The 18690-nt window shown below is 45.2% G+C and overlaps 3 protein-coding genes across 9 annotated transcripts in view; 2 read left to right on the top strand and 1 right to left on the bottom strand.

The window, feature by feature from the left end:
• The window catches only part of MICAL1 (microtubule associated monooxygenase, calponin and LIM domain containing 1), a 28156-nt gene extending 25791 nt beyond the window's left edge, over nucleotides 1–2365 (top strand). For all 3 annotated transcript variants that reach the window (XM_056818659.1, XM_056818657.1, XM_056818658.1), the window contains 6 exons: nucleotides 53–171; nucleotides 890–1003; nucleotides 1204–1297; nucleotides 1474–1573; nucleotides 1671–1744; nucleotides 2082–2365. In XM_056818659.1, the coding sequence (XP_056674637.1) occupies nucleotides 53–171; nucleotides 890–1003; nucleotides 1204–1297; nucleotides 1474–1573; nucleotides 1671–1744; nucleotides 2082–2230 (650 nt within the window). In that variant the 3' untranslated portion in view covers nucleotides 2231–2365. The remainder of the gene's footprint in view (nucleotides 1–52; nucleotides 172–889; nucleotides 1004–1203; nucleotides 1298–1473; nucleotides 1574–1670; nucleotides 1745–2081) is intronic.
• Nucleotides 2366–2445: 80 nt separating this feature from the next.
• Nucleotides 2446–8005, bottom strand: SMPD2 (sphingomyelin phosphodiesterase 2). Of its 4 annotated transcripts, none has more exons than XM_007484425.3 (11): nucleotides 7858–8005; nucleotides 7231–7344; nucleotides 5589–5685; nucleotides 5401–5477; nucleotides 4982–5075; nucleotides 4052–4141; nucleotides 3825–3907; nucleotides 3509–3641; nucleotides 3286–3390; nucleotides 2940–3129; nucleotides 2446–2853 (listed from the first exon to the last, which is right to left on the bottom strand). In XM_007484425.3, exons 2-11 carry the CDS (start codon nucleotides 7284–7286, stop codon nucleotides 2462–2464), a joined length of 1317 nt encoding a protein of 438 aa, XP_007484487.1. In that variant the 5' UTR covers nucleotides 7287–7344; nucleotides 7858–8005; the 3' UTR covers nucleotides 2446–2461. The 4 variants fall into 4 exon arrangements, with proteins under 4 accessions (XP_007484487.1, XP_056674638.1, XP_007484484.1 ...); XM_056818660.1 differs by having other exon boundaries at nucleotides 7837–7860; XM_007484422.3 differs by lacking the exon at nucleotides 7858–8005 and adding an exon at nucleotides 7509–7808.
• PPIL6 (peptidylprolyl isomerase like 6) overlaps nucleotides 7861–18690 on the top strand; it is a 79810-nt gene continuing 68980 nt past the window's right edge. For both annotated transcript variants that reach the window (XM_007484426.3, XM_001378895.4), the window contains exon 1: nucleotides 7861–8397. In XM_007484426.3, coding sequence (XP_007484488.1) covers nucleotides 8257–8397 — 141 coding nt within the window. In that variant the 5' untranslated portion in view covers nucleotides 7861–8256. The remainder of the gene's footprint in view (nucleotides 8398–18690) is intronic.

Raw genomic sequence — 18690 nt, 5'->3', positions numbered from 1 at the left:
AGAAGCTCTGGAAGTCAAGCTCTGAAACTTTGCCTGCTCTTCCCCTATACAGATCTCCTTAGCTCAGTTGCTTCAGCTGTTGAGGAAGAGGATGATAAGGATCCCTCCTCCAGTGAGGAAGAAGAAGACACAGTGGAAGAAGATCTGGTTTTAACGTCTGCTGTAGAACAGGTAAGTGGAGAATAGTGATAGAAGGAAACCCAGCCAAGTAGTCCAGTCACTCAGCAAGTATTCACTCAGCTCCCATGGAAGTGCCATTCTTCCTGACATAGAAATGAAATAGACAGGACATCTTTGCAATTTGGAGTCCTAGGAAGTTAGTTGTGGGGAAACTGGATAGCACAGTGGGTGAAGCTGGAGTCAGGAGGACCTGGGTTCAAATTGTGTGACACTTCCTAGCTGTGTAATCCTGAGCAAGTCAACAACCCCCATAACCCGTCTGTCATAGATTGGATATTAAGGCAGGAGAGAGGGAATTCGTGACATGATTTGTCTAGGGATAGCACAGTTGGTACATGTCAGAAGCTAGACTTGAACTTGGGTCATCCTAATTTTGAGGCTGGCTCTCTATCCCCTATCCCTCCAGCCTCTCTGATGTATTGTGGGTCTATGAGAAAATAACAAGGCATTATAATATTTTATTTAACAATCTCAGCAGAAAGAGATGATCTTCTCATTCCTTTTGACTCTCAGACTTCCTTACTAAGCCCCAATCCAAAAGTTCTCCCTCTCTCTTTTCCCAAAGTTCAGTCCAGTTCTTATGCCCTCACCATCCCAAACTACCCTCCTCTTCCCTTATCCCTGTCTAAAAACCCATTTATCAGGAATATGTGGCATAGATCCTAGGCCTGCCCCCAGCCCCATTCTCACCCACTTGGCCCTGTCACAGACCCTATTGAGCATCGCCAAGAATTCAGGCACCATGGAGAAGTATCCAACATGGCGGCAGACATTGCTTCGCAGAGCCAAAGAGGAAGAAATGAAAAGATTCTGCAAGGCTCAGGTGAGACTGAGACAGGACAAAGGAGAGGAATGAGGACACTGGGTCCTGAGGAAGAGGGCTCAGGATCCTGAAAGAAATGGGAGAGGGAAGGGAACAAATAGATCTCATTCCTACTCCAGTCCTTGGGGTTTAGCCTGTCCCTCCTGGGCCTCACATCTGCTTCCCCATTGGTTCCATCATTCCCGTGTCTTTCATCCTAGGCTATTCAGCGGCGTCTTGATGAAATTGAAGCTACCCTTCGAGAACTGGAGGGAGAGGGCAAGAGGTTGGAGTTGGCCTTGAGGAGCCAGACGAGTGAGTGGAGGTCAGGGGGTGGGGGTGGCCCCAGGAATATCCGCTGCATCCTCTGCCTGGCTTTTCCAGGCAATCTCTCCTCCTCATAACCCAGTCCTCTTCTCCTGGGATGATCTTGTTTCTTGTCATTTCCCACCATGCTCCATGTCTTCTAACCCCCTTGCTCTATAAAATAGGCTCTCCTGAACAGGAGAAGAAACTATGGATGGAAAAACTACTGAACCTTGTTCAAAGGAAGAATGATTTGGTGGCAGAGGAAGCCGATCTCATGATCACGTAAGCACAGAGATGCTGGGGAGCTCTGGAGCTCTGGATCTGGCCTAAGCAGTATGTGCATCTCTGGCTCTTCCTCTCTCTTTCAACCTCCATCTAGGGTCCAGGAGCTGGGCCTGGAAGAGAAGCAGTGGCAATTGGACCAGGAGCTGAGAAGCTACATGGACAGGAAAGGTGAGGATTGGGGAAGAAGGCATCCCAAGGCAAGTGCTCCTTTCTGACATTGATCCAGTCTGATGAGAATTGTGAGGGTGGCAGGGGCTTATGCCCACCTTCTCTAAGACTTCCCTTGCTGGGGGCAGCTAGGTGGCTCATGAGGTTGAGCCAGGCCTAGAGATGGGAGGTCTTGGATTCAAGTGTGGCCTCACACTCCCTAGCTGTGCAACCCATGGCAAGTCGCTTGGTCCCCACCGCCTAGGCCTTACTGCTCTTCTGCTTTGGAACTGACACGTAGGACTGATTCTAAGACAGAAGGCAAGGGTTTTAAGAAGACCTCCCTTGTTCCTTACAGACACCTTGAAGACAGCCACGGAGAAGCAGAAGGAAGAACAGATGTTGAAGCAGTTGCTGGATGTGGTGAAGCAGAGAGATGCCCTGATCCGCTTCCGTGATGAGTGTCGGCTCAGTGAGCTGGCACAGGGGACTGGGGACCAGGGCTGAGAGGGTCCCTGCTGCTCCTCTCCTGCCAGACTTCTCCGGGGCGTTAGCTGGGCCCCGGCTCTGGAATCCACGGCATGGGCCCTGCTGGATACCCAGCCAATGATAAAAATAAAAAAAAGCCCACTGGGCCCAGGATTTGGTGCTGTGCCTCCCACTTTACCCTCCAGATCCAGCTCCATCCCCTTCCCCACCTTCAGTAAAAAGGGAGCCAAAGGTGCAGATAATAACTCTTTATTGTTTTACTTTGAATCTGACTGAGGTGCGTATAAGGGGAGGAGAGGCGTAGAGATCCGCGTCTTCAGGCTGAGCCTCTTTGGCCATTTCCATGGCCAGCTCGATCTCGGCCTGGGCTTCGTACAAGGCCTTACTTTCATGGAGAGACGTAAGGTACATTGCCCCGGAGCCTACGAGCACTATCACTCCCAGGACCATGAAGAAGGCCTCAGCGACCCAGGGGATGTCCTCGAATAGCATGGTTCCCACTCCCAGGAACAGCAGCAGCAGCCCCAGGCTCAGCAGGTGCCCGGTGGAATAGACCCACTGGCGGGCTACGGCCAGGCCCAGCCCCATCTCTGTCCACGCCTCGTGCAGCACGTCCATCAAGGAGGCCTGTGCTTCTGGGTCTGAAACCAAAGGGACATCCATCAGAGATGCACAGAGGGAGGGGGAGGCTGGAGCAGACACCCCAGAAAGGCCAGGAGCGACTCACCGCGGGTGAAGTTGCGGTTGTGCTCAATGGGAGCAGGCCGTATAGACAGGGTGGCCATGAGGGCCTCATGGTCAGAAAGGGGGAGGCCGTGGCCTGTCGTGTCATTGGGACCGCTGCCTGTCGTGTCATTGGGACCGCTGCCGGTCGTGGTTGTGAGTGCATCACAGGTGATGTGGAACCCGGAAATGGCCTAGAGAATCAAGACCCAGACATAAGGCCCTCAGAATCTCTCCCCCCATTTTGTCTCGAGGGCCTGCCCTCCTGCAGATCCACCCCTGAGCCCCCAGATAACAGCCAGGGAGGAGGACTGGGCAAAGTGAAGGGACCTGGGGACGGGGAGCCCCACCTTGAAGAGGATGTAGTCAATGCGGACTCCTCTGGGGAAACTCTCCATCTCTTTAGAGTTGACAAAGCAGTTGTTGGGCACCATGGTGCAGCCATCCTCACAGCCCTGAAGGAAGGGGGGTTCAGGGCTCAGAACCGGGGTGCAGCCGGCTGGGGGGGAGGGCAGTCACAGCCAGGAAGAGCTCCTGGACTCTGGAGGAGGGAAGGTGGGACAAGGCACTCACCTGGAAATCCTGGGTCTCAAGGTAGGAATCATCCAGGCCTATCCACTCCTTTATGAGGCGGTAGCCTACGTCCCCTGGGTGGGAGTTGAGGTCCCCAGACAGCAGAACCACATCGGCCCTTCTGGAAGTATGGCTAGGAGAACCCGAGTGTGGTGAGAAGCAGGAGCCTCTCCCCTGCAGCTCGAGCCCGCCGTGAACCCTCCCCGGAGCGCCCCTTCCCGCCTCAGGGTCCCAGCACCCCCATTAGCCCAGCCCTCTCTGTGCTCCACCCTTGCTTCCCCTATCTTGCTCAGTCCAAGTACCACAGCTCACACACTGGATGAACTGAGCCAGTTCCCAGGCCTGGGCCACACGATGGGCAAGGTAGGAGTCGTGTTCTCGATTGTACTCGGCATGGAGCTGAGGACCAGAGAGAGGGGAGAGGGGCCATGTCTAGCTCTCCGTTGGGCTCTCGGGAGGGTAGGAAATAGGGGGCCTTGTGTCACGGAACCTGCCCCGGAGAGCTGGGCACAGCATCCCTCCCTGGCACGGCCTGGCACTCACGTGGGTGACGTAGACATTGACCAAGATTCCACAGATCTCCAGAACCACCATGCCGACAGCTTTCCCACAGAACCAGTCACCGTGATGTAGCTGGGGGGAGGAGCACAAAAGACGAGTACCAGCTTCATCTCACACCTGGTCCCGTTCTCCCCAAAAGACACGCGCTGAGCGCTGCGTGTAGGATTCGATCTTGGACCTGGAGTCCCTGGTCAGATCTCACGGGACCTGTCCCTAGGATCTCAAGGGGGTTCTTTAGCCTAGAGATAACCGACTCCAACGCTGTCATTTTGTAAAGTGGAGAACTCTGAGGGAAAGACGATCCCCCACATAGAACGGAAGAGCCCACACCCAAACCCAGGCCTTGGAACTGTCCATCCAACACCCCCTACCATCACACCAGGCTGCTTTCACAGCTTTCCTGTGAGGTCCCCTGGATCCACAAGTAAACGGCCCCATCCTTCCGTGGATACTGCCCAACACTATTTCTCCCTAGTGGCATTTTCAAATAATGCACTTGTGCTCTCTAAGCCAAGATTGCTGGTCCACTCTTCCACTCCCCAGTTCATTCTCAGCCAACCAAGAATGACATGGTGGGGCCTGTGGTGGTCTTTTCATGATTATATGACATTAAATAATCAAATCAAATAGATAATCAATTTTTACTCCCTCCCACCAAGAGACAAACAAGAAAATAAAAAAATTAAGAACAATTCCCACCATTAAAAATTAGTGTCATTAAATCCGCCATACAGACTCTCCTCCCCCTCCCCTAAGTTAAGCTAACCTGCAGAGGGAAGCAAAATAGGGGGTAGGAACATTATGAGGGACTTGCCTAGAGCCCCCAAAACTCATTTTGGAGGCTCTCCAAGCACCAAACTTGGGAATAGTGGTGGGAAAGGTAAAGGCACATCCAACAGAAAGGAAGCTTACCTTGTAGGGATAGCCATTGAGACTGAAAGTATGCTGGAAGATTTCCTGAATTGGATGTTTGGAGAAGACACAGAGGCCACTACCGATGAATCCGCTGAAAGCCACATCCTACTCAGTGACCAAGGAAAAGAGGCCCCATCCCCATTCCTACCCACTTCTTCCTCTACTGCTAGAATATTGTGCCCATTTCACCCCCTGGGTGAAATCTCAAGGCCTGTGCTTGGTGGTGGAGTGGGAAGACAGAGATGATGATATGGCCTGATAAGAGAGCAGAGGTGAGCCAGAGCAGGGAACATTCTTTTTCATTCCCTTCTCTTCTCTCCCTCCCACACTAAAAGGAAAACAAAGCTGGGGGGGGGGGGGGTAGAAGGAAACAGTGCACTAGGGAGCCCCGGGTCCCAGAGGGCTTGGCGTCTCACCTTCGGAAATAGTGGGCCCATGTGTAGTTGGGCAGTAGTTTCTGTCTCAGTGATTCGAAGTCCCGTTCACTCCACACCTGAGGATGACAGGATGATGGCTGCAGCTGCACAGCTAGGCCCTAGCTTAAGGCAGTTTTCTCCAGCCCCTCAGGTTCCCTGATCTCTTCCCTTCAATCTCACAAGCATACCTCCTGCAACAGGGCCAAGTCAAAGTTTTTCTGGTTCAGTAGGTCCCCCAGATGCTGCATCCTGACCTGCTGATGCTTGCTCATGTAGGGAATAGCCCTGAAATGGATAAGAACAGGATCGCGAACTGGTAATTTTTAGTCCTTTTCTCTTGTGTGGTGGCTCATTTCCCCCAAAATGGCCCAAGCTGAGAGCAAAGTATTAGGGTTAGATCTCAGACTTGGAGGGTCTTGAACTTGGATGGGGGGGGGGGGTAGAAATCATCTTTATTTTCTCAAACCTCTAACTGAAATGTAGCTATTTCCTTCCATTATAACACTATGATTACTTCCTATAAGTGTGACTCAGGGCAAGTCTTAAATACCTCCCCCCCATTGCCTAGTCCTTACTGTTCTTCTGCCTTCATAGTACTGATTCTGAAATGGAAGGTAATAGTTTTTAAAAAATGATTTAACACTATAGAAGAACCAGAATTTAAGAATACCTCAAAGGACCAAGCTGTGTCAATTGTTCCAGTACAATTTTTTATCCATAAGGCAAAGAAAACAGAGATAACAGGGTAAAAAATTTTTTTTATTTACAAGTGAAATTTTTTTTTGGAGGGGGGAGGGTTAACAACAGGATTCCAAGAAGCAGTCCCTAGTCTTCACCAGACTGTCAAAGAGGTCGGGAAGATCAAATCATGTCCAAGGCTCTGTTACTATTACTAAAGCAAAGCACTTCTGCTCACCTCTCCCAGGAAATGTATGTATGTATGTGGGTGGGTGGCTGGGGAGTGTGGAGACTGGACGTCATCTTTGAAGGACAGCGCCCTCCCTCCCACCCCCATCCAGGTTTTTGCATTGCGCAGAGAAAATGGACATCCATCAGTAGGAGCCCCATTTTGCCCCCTCCTTCCATGAAGACTTTTTACATTGTGCCCCCCATCTCACACACCCCATCCAGGCTTTTGCCCCAGGAAGAGATAATGGATATAACATCTGTCATGTTCCTAGGCTCTCCCACCCCATCAAACCACCCCCACCCCAATCACAAAGAGATAATAGATATTCAAACTGTAAAATATACACCTATGCCTCCTAATCTCACCACCCCCTCTCTTAGATTTTGCACAAGAAGACACAAAGGATATACATCTTATCAGGTTTTCCAAAGTACCCCACCCCACCAGGTTTTTGCAACTGAGACAAAGGATTTACAACTGTCAGGTTCTCCTCCCCCCCCCCCCTTTTCTCCCTCCCAACTCCATCCAGGCTTTTGTACAGAGCAGAGTTAAAGGATTTCTATCTTTTGGATTCTCCTATTCCATCCCTCCCCCAGTCTTCCCCCCCAACTCATCACACCTCCCATCCTCATCCAGGCTTTCCAACAGACAAAAGATGCACATCTGTCAGGTTTCCCCCCTCCCCCCAATCCAGGCTTTTGAACCTCGAAGAGAAAAAAAAAAGATTTGCAAGTCAGGTTTTCCTACCTTCCTCGCCCCCCCCGCCCCTCCCCCCGCCCCAGCCTTTTGCAAAATCTCTGAGACCAAGAATACACATCAGGTCTTCCTGTGAGCCCCCCTCCCCCCTTTAGATTTTTGCACCTAGAAAGACAATGGACATCTATCATTTTATCCTCCCCGCACTCCCACTGGTTCCTCACCAGCAGTTGAGGTTGAAGACCTTCAAAGACACGGAAGAGCCAGACTCCGACTCCATGGTTGGCAAGACCCCCCGCTGCTTAGGAGAGCGACTTCGGGCAGGCACCTGGCCAAGCCTGTGGAGGAAGGGGCGGTCAGCGGTCCACAGGTGCTTCCTCCCCCCTTACACACAAACACACATAAACACACTCACTTGGTTCCCGCAGGACCCTCCCCTCCCCCATACCGCTTTTAAATGAACGAAGCGTCCACCCAAGCCTGTTCTACTAGTAGGAGTGACCTCTGGTAGCTCATAGACTAGATGCAGCACGGCACTCGCTGCGGGGCGGGAGAGGAATCGGGGCAGGAGTCCTCGAGTCTCCTTCCGTCTCGCACGGGACCGCACCGAGTGCCTGGTCGGAGCCGCGCGGAGTTGCCGCAGACAGGCGGGAGGGGGTGGGGGCGTGGAGGAAGAGACGTCGGCAGGCGGGCGTACGCGCGGGGGGCGCCCCCAGCCCAGCCCCCGAGAGGGAGGAACCAAGAGCTCGAGCCCCAGGCTCCCCCCCCCTCGCCAACCAGGGCCCTCGCGCTGCCCTCTCCGGCCCCGCCCCCTCGCCTCCCCGCGTTACCTAGGCAACAGTCTATCGAACCTTCCTTTCCTAGCACACTCAGCTGAAAGGAGTGCGGGTCACCCCGCGGTGAAGAAACCCGTCCTCTGTCAGGCTGAAGGGAGAATGGCAGAGCAAAATAGGAAGTTGGCGGTGTGAATAAACGCCCCTTGGGGACCTTCCTAAGTGTCATGTGAGGGTGGGTGGGTAGAACGCCCGACCACTGGGGGGCGGAATGGGGCTGTCTGAAAAGGGATCATAATCGGCCTCCTTCGGCTCCCTTCGAGGGGAGGGGGCGCCCCCAGGCGCCGCAGTTGCTATGGGGACGGCCCTCTGTTTGGTCTGCGGGCCTGGAGAACTAGCTGTGAGCTCGAGTCGAAGGGAGATCCTAGGCCCAGAGGGAGGCAGGCAGAGAGGCGGGTGCTAGCGAGGGAGAGGGTCATGGAGAACCGGCGCCCCTGCAGGATCTCGGGAACCTTTACCTGCCCTGATCTGAAGTTGTCGGCGCCAGTGATCCTCCAGTTGAAGGTGGTGGGGTTATTCAAAGGGATCCCGTTTCAGATGGCGAAGTGCACCGCCGAGGTAAAAGATTGGAGATTCCTATGGGATTTCCTGAGAACGGGAGGCTGAGGGAAGCGGGGGGGAGGGGGGGCAGCGAGAGGACAGAGCACCCAGGATCCGAACCCCGATTCCTATATCTACAAAGAGAGAGCCTGGGGCAAGGAACAACTCTGAGGGATGCAGAGCATCCCGTGCCCTTTTTTACAGATTCGAGAAACTGACACTGGGGATCAGTATAGTAGGAACTCCAGCCTCAATGATTAGTGCTTTTTATAAAAGTTATAAAAGTATTCTTGGAGAGCCACCTAGGCAGCCTTACTCCTCCGGAATAATTTTATAACAATAATAGCGTTTATTTGCAGCTAGTAATGTGCCAAGCACTGTGCTAAGCCCTTTAAAAATATTACCTCATCTCATCCTCACAACAACTCTGGGAGGTAGGTGCTATTATTAAAAACTATGCAGCTGGGAGTAGCTAGGTGGTCCTGGGTTCAAATTTGGCCTCAGATACTTCCTAGCTGTGGGACCCAGGGCAATTCACTTAATCCTCATTGTCTACCTTTTTGCCTTGGAACACAGAATTGACTGTATGACAAAAGGTAAGGGTTTGAACACAAACAAAATTATGCAACTGGTAAATGTTTGCTAAGCAAAACCTACTTCTGAATCAGAAACTTTTACAGAAGAGAGAAACCGAGGCCCTTTTAGACAAGTCACTAAGTGACCTCACTTTGCTAAGAAACCATCTAGAGCAATCACTGCTTCTGAATCAGATATTGCCATTTTGCAGAGAAGAGAAACTGAGGCTCCTTTGGACAAGTCACTAAGTGTTTGCCAATTACTACTGACGGGACTTGGGCAAATCACCTCTCTGGCCTCAGTTTCCTCATGTGTAAAATGAGTTGGACCAGAGGCATTTTTTCTGTATATATTGTTGGTCCATAGTTGCTTCCACTCAATTGTAAGTCTCTTGAGGACAGGGACTGATTTTGCCTCTCTTTGTATCAGCACTTAGCTCAGTTCCTGTTACACAGCAGATGCTTAATGATTCTTGACTTCCAGCTCAAAAGCTGTGGTGACTCATGTGACACATGAAGCAAACCCCATCTTCTAGATATTTTCTTCCCCCACTCACCTCTTGAGGAGGGGCTGGGGACACAGTGATGGTGGCTGGGATTCAACAAGTACTTAGTGTCCTGGGGAAGTGGGGACATTTCCAGGTTCATCCCTCACCTTCTTCCCTAGCTTTAGTGCCCTTAGTAAAGGACTGAGAGTGACTTCTGTGCCAAGCAAACAGCCTCTAAATGACATGTAAGCTCCTGGCTAATCATAGAATGTTTGAGCAGCTCAGAAGTGTGCTGGTAAATGTTTAATAGCCAGCTTTCTTTTAAAAAATGTCATATGCATAATATACTTATAAGCTTAACCTGAGTTATTAACATTTTCTCCAGTTTCTTAAGCCTAGACAATCAAAAACAATAAATCAAGCCCTGATTTGTAGCTTTTCAGGTATAAATGTTCATAATGCAATTTTTATAATCACACGGCTAGTCTAAGCAGGCTCCTGCTTTTTTGGAAGCAGAGAATCCAGGAGGTAGTCAATCAATAAACATTTATAAAGCACCAGCTGTGTGCCAGGCATTGTGCTAATGGATGGGGATACAATGCCCTCCCCAAACTTATAATCTAATGGAGGCGAAAACATAAAGATTGTGTACAAGGCAAGCTATATACAAGATAAATGGGAAATAATTAACAGAGGTAAGGTACTGGTATATTAAGAGGGGTTGGGGAAAACTTTCAGTAGAAAGTGGGATTTTAGTTGGGATGTAAAGGAAGCTAGGGAGTCAGTAATTGGAACAGAGGAAAGATCATTTCACCACAGAGGACATCCAGACAAAAAGCAGAGAGATGGAGAGTCTTGTTCATGAAATATGTATCAAATAGCACATGTTGGGCAGTATGGTATTCTGGAGAACTTTGATTTGGTGTCAGAAAATGAGTTCTAACCCTGTCCCTGCTGCTGCTACCTTGTGTGAACCTTACTCAAGTTACTTTATTTTGGAGGGGGGTACAGTGGAACTAAAAGCTCTTCTTTCCAACTAAATCTCAACTGTAGTCACCTCTAAGATCATTTCCAATTCTAAATACATAATCTTCCATTTTACAGATGAAGAAACAGAACTGGGATTAAACCCTCCCCACTGATAGTCCAATCCTCTTTTCTTTAGTTCAGAGGAGTAGAAGTAGGGATAATAAAGCTCAAAGAAGATGGAGGTTGGGAGTAGGAATGGCAGTACTTTGTTTTTTAAAACCAGATCCATTTCCCAAAACATTAAGATATGATTTAGAATTATGAACATTTTTAGAAAAAAGAGAAATGCTTATTGTAAAATATTCAAATAGAGATACCTAGCTTTATGCCCCCCCCCCAAATAATACTTTTAAAAAAACTGATTTGGAAAAGCATTTTATAAGGAAACAGCTAGGTGGCTCATGGGATAAGAGAGCCAGACCTGGGTCTGGAGGATTTGGGTTCAAATTTGACTTCAGACCCTTCCTAGCTATGTGACCCTGGGCAAGTCACTTAACCCCAATTGGCTCACCCATATGGCTATTCTGCCTTAGAATTGATACTTAAGACAGCTGGGTGCACAATGGATGGAGTGCAGAACACTTAGGATTGATTCTAAGACAGAAAGTAAAGAGTTTCTTTTTTTTTTAAAAGAATTTTATGTGAAGAAATTTATAACAATCATTGAATCTATATCTTAGCAAACAATCTTTGCCCCCCCCCAATTTAACTTGCTTTTTTAAGATAAATTATGTTTTCATTCCTGAGAACAGTAGAAAACATGAAAGACAGTTAAAAAATAGAACTCTCTTGACTCTAGGATTAAAAAAAAAAGTAAGGATAGCCCTGCCCTAAATTAAAATAGATTACAAGACAAGCAACACAATTAGGATTTAATATAGTAAAGGTGCTTGTGTGGGGCAGAATACAAAGCAAGTCAAAATTCAATTAGAGCCTTAAACTGAATCCATCCTGAACAGACAGATTTACACAATAGTACTGGTGGCACCTCAAAGGGTTGCTATGGGAACCAACTGGTCTTGATCTCTGAAGCCCTGCTTCTATGACTGCTGTAACATTATATGTTCCTCCTACTTCTTTGTTTAATCCTCTGTCTTCTGTGGTACAAAGAGGGGAGTGGGAGGTATACGTTTGGAAACAGAGAACCCAGAAGCATGGGTATGAAACATTGTTGCCCTCCGGCAAACTTTCCATTTTCTGATGTTGGTGAAAATAATGAAAAATGAAAGTCCAAAGGAGAGGTGAACAATTTGCATTAAACAAACATTCAGTTCAAATATTTATTAAACACCTCTGCAGAGCATCTCCTCTAGGGAGGAGACTTAGAAGTTGGTCAAAAACAAGTACCCTTTGCTACTTGCAAAGGTATAGTGTGATAAGCCCTAAAGACACAAAGAAAGGACAAAACAGTCCCTACCTTTAAAGGGCTCATAATCAAATGGGGAGACGAGATGGAAATAAGCTCGAGGTAAATACTCATATATTGAAGGGAATGTCAGCCCTGGGGAAAGGGAAATTGCAGGGGATAGGATCTGAAATGAATCTTAAAGGTAGGCAAAATAGAGAATTTCATTTGGATGAATGAAAATTAAGGCACCTCTGGGCCTCTACCTCATTTTCATCACATTGGCAAAGATGACAAGAAAAAAAAATAAGAGAATGACAAATGTTGGAGGGACTTCAGGAAAACAAGAATTTTGATATTGGTGGAGCTGTGAAATGGTCCAGGTGTTCTAGAAAACCCTCTTCAACTATGCCCCACACAAAAGATCAATAAATTATGCTTACCCTTAGGTCCATGACACCCTGCTAGATCCATATATTTCAGAGAGGAAAAGGAGCTCTATAGCAGCTAGTACTTAAATAGGGCTTTAAATTTGCAGGCTGCTTTATATTATATTTGTTGGCCTTCACAACAATCCTATAAGTGGGTTCTCAGTATTATGTCCATTTTACAGATGAGGAGACTGAGGCTCACAGAGGTTGAGTGACTTGTCCATGATGTCAAAACTAGCATTTGAAGGAGGATTTGAACCCAGGTTTTCCTGCCTGCAAGTCCATTCCTTGACTCTTATGCCATCTTAACTGCCTTTGTACAAAATTTTAGAAGTTTTTTTTTTTTTAACTTACTGGCATGGAAAATAAGAAATGGCCATCAACTATAGCTCAAATTATGGCATATGAATGTTTTGGAATACTATTATGACATAAGAAATGGCAAAGAGAACAGTTTCAAAGAAACTTGGGAAATTTTTTTTTAACCCTTACCCTCTCTCTTATCAATTCTAAGACAAAAGAATGTAAGGGGGCTAGGCAATTGGGGTTAAGTGACTTGCCCAGAGTCACATAGCTAGAAAGTGTCTGAGGTCAAACTTGAACCCAAGTCCTCTAGACTCCAGGCCTGGTGCTCTATCCACTGTACTACCTAGCTACCCATTTGGGAAATGTTTATAAAATTATATAGAATAATGAAGCAGAGGCAGGAGAACAATTTATACAATAACAAAGGAAAAAGACAAGCTACTTTGGAAGACTCTGTGTCTCTGATTAGTTAGATAAGGACCAATGAATGACAGAGCCTGTGACCCACCTCCTGATAGAGAACAGACACACAAAATGAGGTCGTTTTTAACAGGGCCAGTACAGGGATTTGTTTTGTGTGAGATGGAGTGTGATTCCCAAGAGATAAAATTTATAGACCAGAGTGGGAAAAGACATTTCCTTTATTACTGTGTATCACAATAATAAGGTCATTAGAGAGGTGCAAAACAAAGTGATAGATGTGGAGCTCAAGGCAAGATTATTATGAAGGGGCCATTTGAGGACATGTGAATGGATGGAGGGATCCAGGAGGGTATCACAGTGGAGGAGCCAACAAGCATAATAATCCTTCTGGTGGTTGATTTAAAGGAAGGATAATTCACCTGGTGATATGGGCTAAGGGAAACTGTTACAGGCACTACAAGCAGCATGAACCAAGATACAAACCTGGAAAAGTACAGCTTATATTCAAGGCTACAATAGGCTACAATGTAAAGTACCCTGGAGGGAAGAAATACTAGATAAGTCCAATCGTTAATGAGATAAGGAGAGAGGGGTGGGAAGAAGAGGGGGGGGGGGGGAGAAAGAGGGGGGGGGAGAGAGGGAGAGAAGGAGGGAGAGGGAGAGAGTGTACAGTCTCCAGTTCCAAGAAGAGGAGTCTAAGTGAGAGAGCTGCTGAAGTTTTTTTTTAATAGAATGTCATGATCAGATAAATGTATAAAGTGCATTAACTTGCTCTCTCTATAAAGGGTGGGTAGAATATAGGTGAAAAGATATTAGGATCACAGATTCAGAGCTGTAAGGGACCTAACTCCCTATTTTACAGTCAGGGAAACTGAGGCCCCTAGTTAACAGATTTAGCTAAGATAACAAGGGTATTAAGTGAAAGAAATTGGATTTGAACTTGATTCTGTTTCCACTGTAGAAAATTGCCTTTCTTTTAAATAAGGCCTATGCTGATTCCCAGCTGCTAATGCCTTGCCTTCAAAGTTAACTCACATTTACATATTTATTTTGTGAATATTTGGAATATGCTTATTTATGCACAAAATCTCTCCAGATAGAATGAATGCACCTTTGGGAAACAGACTTAATTTCATGTTTACCTTTGTATCTGCAGGACCTAGCACAGTGCCTGGCACATAGGATACACTTAAAGCTCATAGACTGAGTGTAAGGAGGCTGTTTTAACAGTCCAGATGGGTAAGGGCCTGAGATGCTGGCATTGGGAATAGAGGAGAGTGGCTGGATGTAAGTAGGATATATATGTAGTGACCATGGAATCAATATGGTATGTGAAATGATTTAATGTGAAAGGTGATGGTGGAACCAAAGAGAACATCCATCCTGATTTTAGAAATGGGAAATAAGATTCCAAAGGCAGAAATTGTGAAAATAAAGGGAGAGCAATGGGTTTAGAGAGAAGTATACAGTCAACATGAAGTTCCTCTTTTGTGCTGTCTGGGCAAGTGAGGGAGACATAGAAGTTGGTTTTAAGTCGGGATGACCTTGGTCTTGATCACACCACCTCATCTCAACTGTAACCCTGAATGAGTCACATAACCATGTAAAATGCCCCAGGCTTCCATTTGCAGGGGCAGAATGTTTGCAGAATAGTGTCCAGTCTTCATTAGTAGAGGAATTTATTGATTAGAAATTCTCTGTACTAGTGAAATCACAGTTCTAGGATCCCTGCCTTGTGCAAAGTGTTGGAAGTCACTGCCCTCAAGGTGCCTACATTTCACCTAGAGAAGTAACGTGTACATATAGAAATAAATACAAAGTTATTTGAAGAAGGAGAGAGCAGTACTAACTGGGGAGATAGGGAAGATTGCATAGAGAAAGAATTGCCTAAGTAGGGAGAGGAGAGGCAGAAAGGAAGATGAAGCAACTTTGAGACAGAATTCAGGAAGGTGAATATTCTAGTCATTGAAGAGAGAGACAAAGGCAGAGATATAGTGCCTGATGGAATATGTCTGTCTGGGGTACAGATACTAATTATTATAATACAGTTTTGCTGAAACACATCATGTACAAAGGGTGGTAATTTAAAATACAACTGGAAAGATAAGTGTGAGCTATATTGTGGAACACCTTCAATACCAAGTAAACTGACTTTTGTCCTAGAAGCAATAGGAAGCCATTGATGGTTTTTGAGCAGCAACACAGTGATATGTGTGGTCAGACTTATGCTTTAGTAAGATTATTTTAACAGCTCTGTGATAGATGAATTAGAAAGGGAAAAGAATAGGAACAGCAAGATCAATTAGGAGGTTCTTTTAATAGTCCAGGGCCCAAGTAAGAAAGGTAGCCATGGGAATAGTGAGAAGGTGTTGAATGGACAAGATGGTATGGAAGCAGAATCAATACAATTTGTCAACTGATATGATACGAAGGATGAGGGAGAAGTAAGGATCAAGAATGATTGAAACTATGAGTCTGGTTCACTAAGGATGCCCTCAACAGTTTGAAGTGAGGAGGGAGATTTAGGAAGAAAGGTTCTAAAACCATTTTGGATATGTTGAGTTTGAGTTTATTAGAATATCCAGGTGGAAATATCCAGGAGGCAATTGATGATTAACTCTGGTGTTCAGGAGAGACATGAAGGCTGGTCAAACTAATCTGTGAATCATCTGTTTAGAGGTGATTGAGTCCATAGGAACTGTTGAGATCACAACTGATTATAAGATTAGTGATTAAGAGATCATTGATTTGTCACTCTAAAAACTTGGATCAGTCTCCAGATCTGGAAGAAGGATAGGCTAAGTAGGGCTGTCACTCTGACCCCAGAGCAGATCAAGGACTCATTCCTGGACCCAGAACAGAATTAGGCCAATAGTTCTGCTGCTCTGACCCCAAAGCAAATGGAGGACTCAGAACCCCAGATCCTGAGCAAGTATAAGCAAGCTTCACTGTGTCTGAATCTGCTGAGCCTTCCAGCTTCCTGACAGAGTCTGGAGTCAGCAACTATCTACTAGAGCTCTTTCCACAGGCAAGCCTGCAGCTATGTACTCTAGATCCAAACTGGGATCAGTGCTGGGGATCACAGGAGGATGGACAGTAACCAGGCCATGTCTTTGATCAGATCAAAGAGAACCACTCAGAGTTGCAGTTCCTTGGCCTAATATGCCCTATGAAGGCTGCTCTATGATTGAGCCTGGGTTAGGGGCAGAAAGGTGGATTACATTAAATGTAGACTAATGGTGCTGAGTGGGCAGCAAGGTGGTACAGTGGGTAGAATACAGGATCTAGAGTTGGGAAGACTCATCTTCCTGAGTTCAAAGCTGGCCTCAGCTTTGTGTGACCCTGTGCAAGTCACTTAGCCCTGTTGCCCTCAGTTTCCTCATCTGTAAAATGAGCTAGAGAAGGAAATGGCAAACCACTTCAATATCTTGGCCAAGAAAATCCCAAATGAAGTCACAAAGAGTCTGACACAACTGCAAATGAGTAAAATACAATAAGCATAATTCACCATGTTAATAACCACAACAAATATGTGATTATGCCAATAGATATAGGAAAAGGCTTTGACCAAATACAACATCCATTTCTGTTAAAAACACTAGAAAACAGAAGTAAACTAGTCTTTCTTAACATAAGTAGTATATATAAAAAACCAAGAGTTATCATTATATGCCATGGGGATAAACTAGAGTCCTTCCCAGTAAGAATAGGAGTAAAGATACCCATTGTCACTAGCACTATTTCATATAGTATTAAAAATTCTAGCATTAGCAATAAGATAAGAAAAAGAAACTGAGGGAATAAGCATAGGCAAAGAAGAAACAAAAATCATTTTTTGCAGATGCTATGACTATATACTTGGAAAACCTGAGAGATTTAACCTAAAAATTAATTGAAATGATAACTTCAACAGAGTTGCAAGATGTAAAATAGACCAACATGAATCATCACCATTTCTATATCTCATCAACAAAATCCAGCAGGAAAAGATAAAGAAATTCTATTAATCTATTAAAATAACTATATAAAGTATAAAATAACTTGGTAGGGAGAACAAAAGGTCCTTGAGTGCAAGGACTGTTTTTACCTCTTTTATCTCCTGTGCTTAGCATAGTACCCAGCATATAGGTAGCAACATAAAAAATATTGATTGATTGATTGATTGATTCAAAAGAAATAATTAAAAAATTAGAAAGAAGGGGGCCTAGCAGTAGTACCATATCTCAAATTGTATGATACCAATAATCATCAAAATGCTTTGGTACAAATTTTAAAAATAGAGTAGTTGATCAGTGGAATAGATTATGAATATAATATAAACCTAGTAGTCCAGTGTTTGGCAAACTCAAAGATCATAGCTAACAGAGAACTCACTATTTTATAAAAACTGCTTTGAAAAATGGACAGCAGATTAGCAGAATTCAAGTTTATATAAATACCACTACCATATACAGTTAACAAGATAAGCTCCTAATGGATCCATGGCTTAGATAAAAAAGTTTGCATCATAAACTAATTAGAGGAACAAGGAAGAAGTTGCCTTCTATATCTATGGGTGGAGAAAGAGTTTATAACCAAACAAAGGATAAAGAGAACACACTTTTGAAAATATACAGCATAAAAGTTGTTGCATAAACAAATCTAATACCCATATAAGATGAGAACAGTAATAGTAAATAGGGGGAAATATGTTTTCTGACATTTTCTCGGATATAGAGCTCATTTCCAGGATATCTAAGGAAGTGATTCAAATTTATAAAAATAAGAGCCATTCCCCAATTTATGACATCAACAGGCTATTCTTAGAAGAAATCAACCTGTTTGTAGCCATAGGAAAATAATGTGTTCCAAATCACTAATACTAAAGAAATATAAATTATAGCAATTCTGAAATTCTATCTCATCCCCATCAGACTGGCAAAGTTAACAAAAAAAGTGACAAGGGTTTCCATGAGAGAGTCTAAGTAAAAACAGGCATAATGATGCATTGTTAGTGGAGTTTGAATTGGTACATCAATTTTAGAAAGCCATTTAGAATTATGCCCCAAAAGTTACTAACCAAGCATATCCTTTGATACAGCAATACCATTATTAGTCTTATATCGCCAAAAAATCAAAGAAAAGGTAAAAAATTCTCTATATAAAACAATTTATGGCCTCAGACACTTCCTAGCTGTGTGACCCTGGGCAAGTCACTTAACCCCCACTGCCTAGCCCTTACCATTCTTCTACCTTGGTACCAATATATATAGTATTGATAAGATGGATGGTAAGGGTTTAAAAAAATTTTTATAGCAACTCTTTTTGTAATGGCAAAGAACTAAAAACTGCCAATCAATAGAGGAATGACTAAACAAATGGTATATGAATGTACTGGGTACTACTGTGCTGTAAGAAGTGAAGAAAGTGGTTTAGAGAAAACTTGGAAAACTCCTATGATGAAGTGTTAAGTGAGCAGAGAACAATGCCATAATGTCAACACTGTAAAAGCAAAGAACTTTGAAGGACTTCTGTTTAACAAAGTGACCAACCATGATTACAGAAGTCTGATGTTACCAATCTCCAGACAAAGATGGATGAATTTGCAGAATGAGATTTCGACCTAACCAGCCCATTGGGTATTTGTTTTGCTTGACTTTGTATATTTTGCAGGAGGACATTTGTTCTGTTTTGCTTTTCCTGTGGGAGGAGATGAGGTAGGAGGGGGGGAAATG

The sequence above is a fragment of the Monodelphis domestica genome, chromosome 2, assembly GCF_027887165.1.
Source record: "Monodelphis domestica isolate mMonDom1 chromosome 2, mMonDom1.pri, whole genome shotgun sequence".
NCBI classification, from domain to species: domain Eukaryota; kingdom Metazoa; phylum Chordata; class Mammalia; order Didelphimorphia; family Didelphidae; genus Monodelphis; species Monodelphis domestica.
The sequence above is the reverse complement of the archived record's forward strand: the minus strand, read 5'-3'. Positions and strand labels throughout refer to the sequence as shown.

Bases quoted from the DNA above. Each gene is read 5' to 3' on its own strand.
- SMPD2 (XM_007484422.3), bottom strand. The intron at 4,142-4,981 runs GTAAGCTTCCTT...TCCTCCCCCCAG, and splicing joins TCAATGGCTATCCCTACAAG to CTACATCACGGTGACTGGTT. The intron at 3,391-3,508 runs GTGAGTGCCTTG...CCCTTCCTTCAG, and splicing joins TTGAGACCCAGGATTTCCAG to GGCTGTGAGGATGGCTGCAC.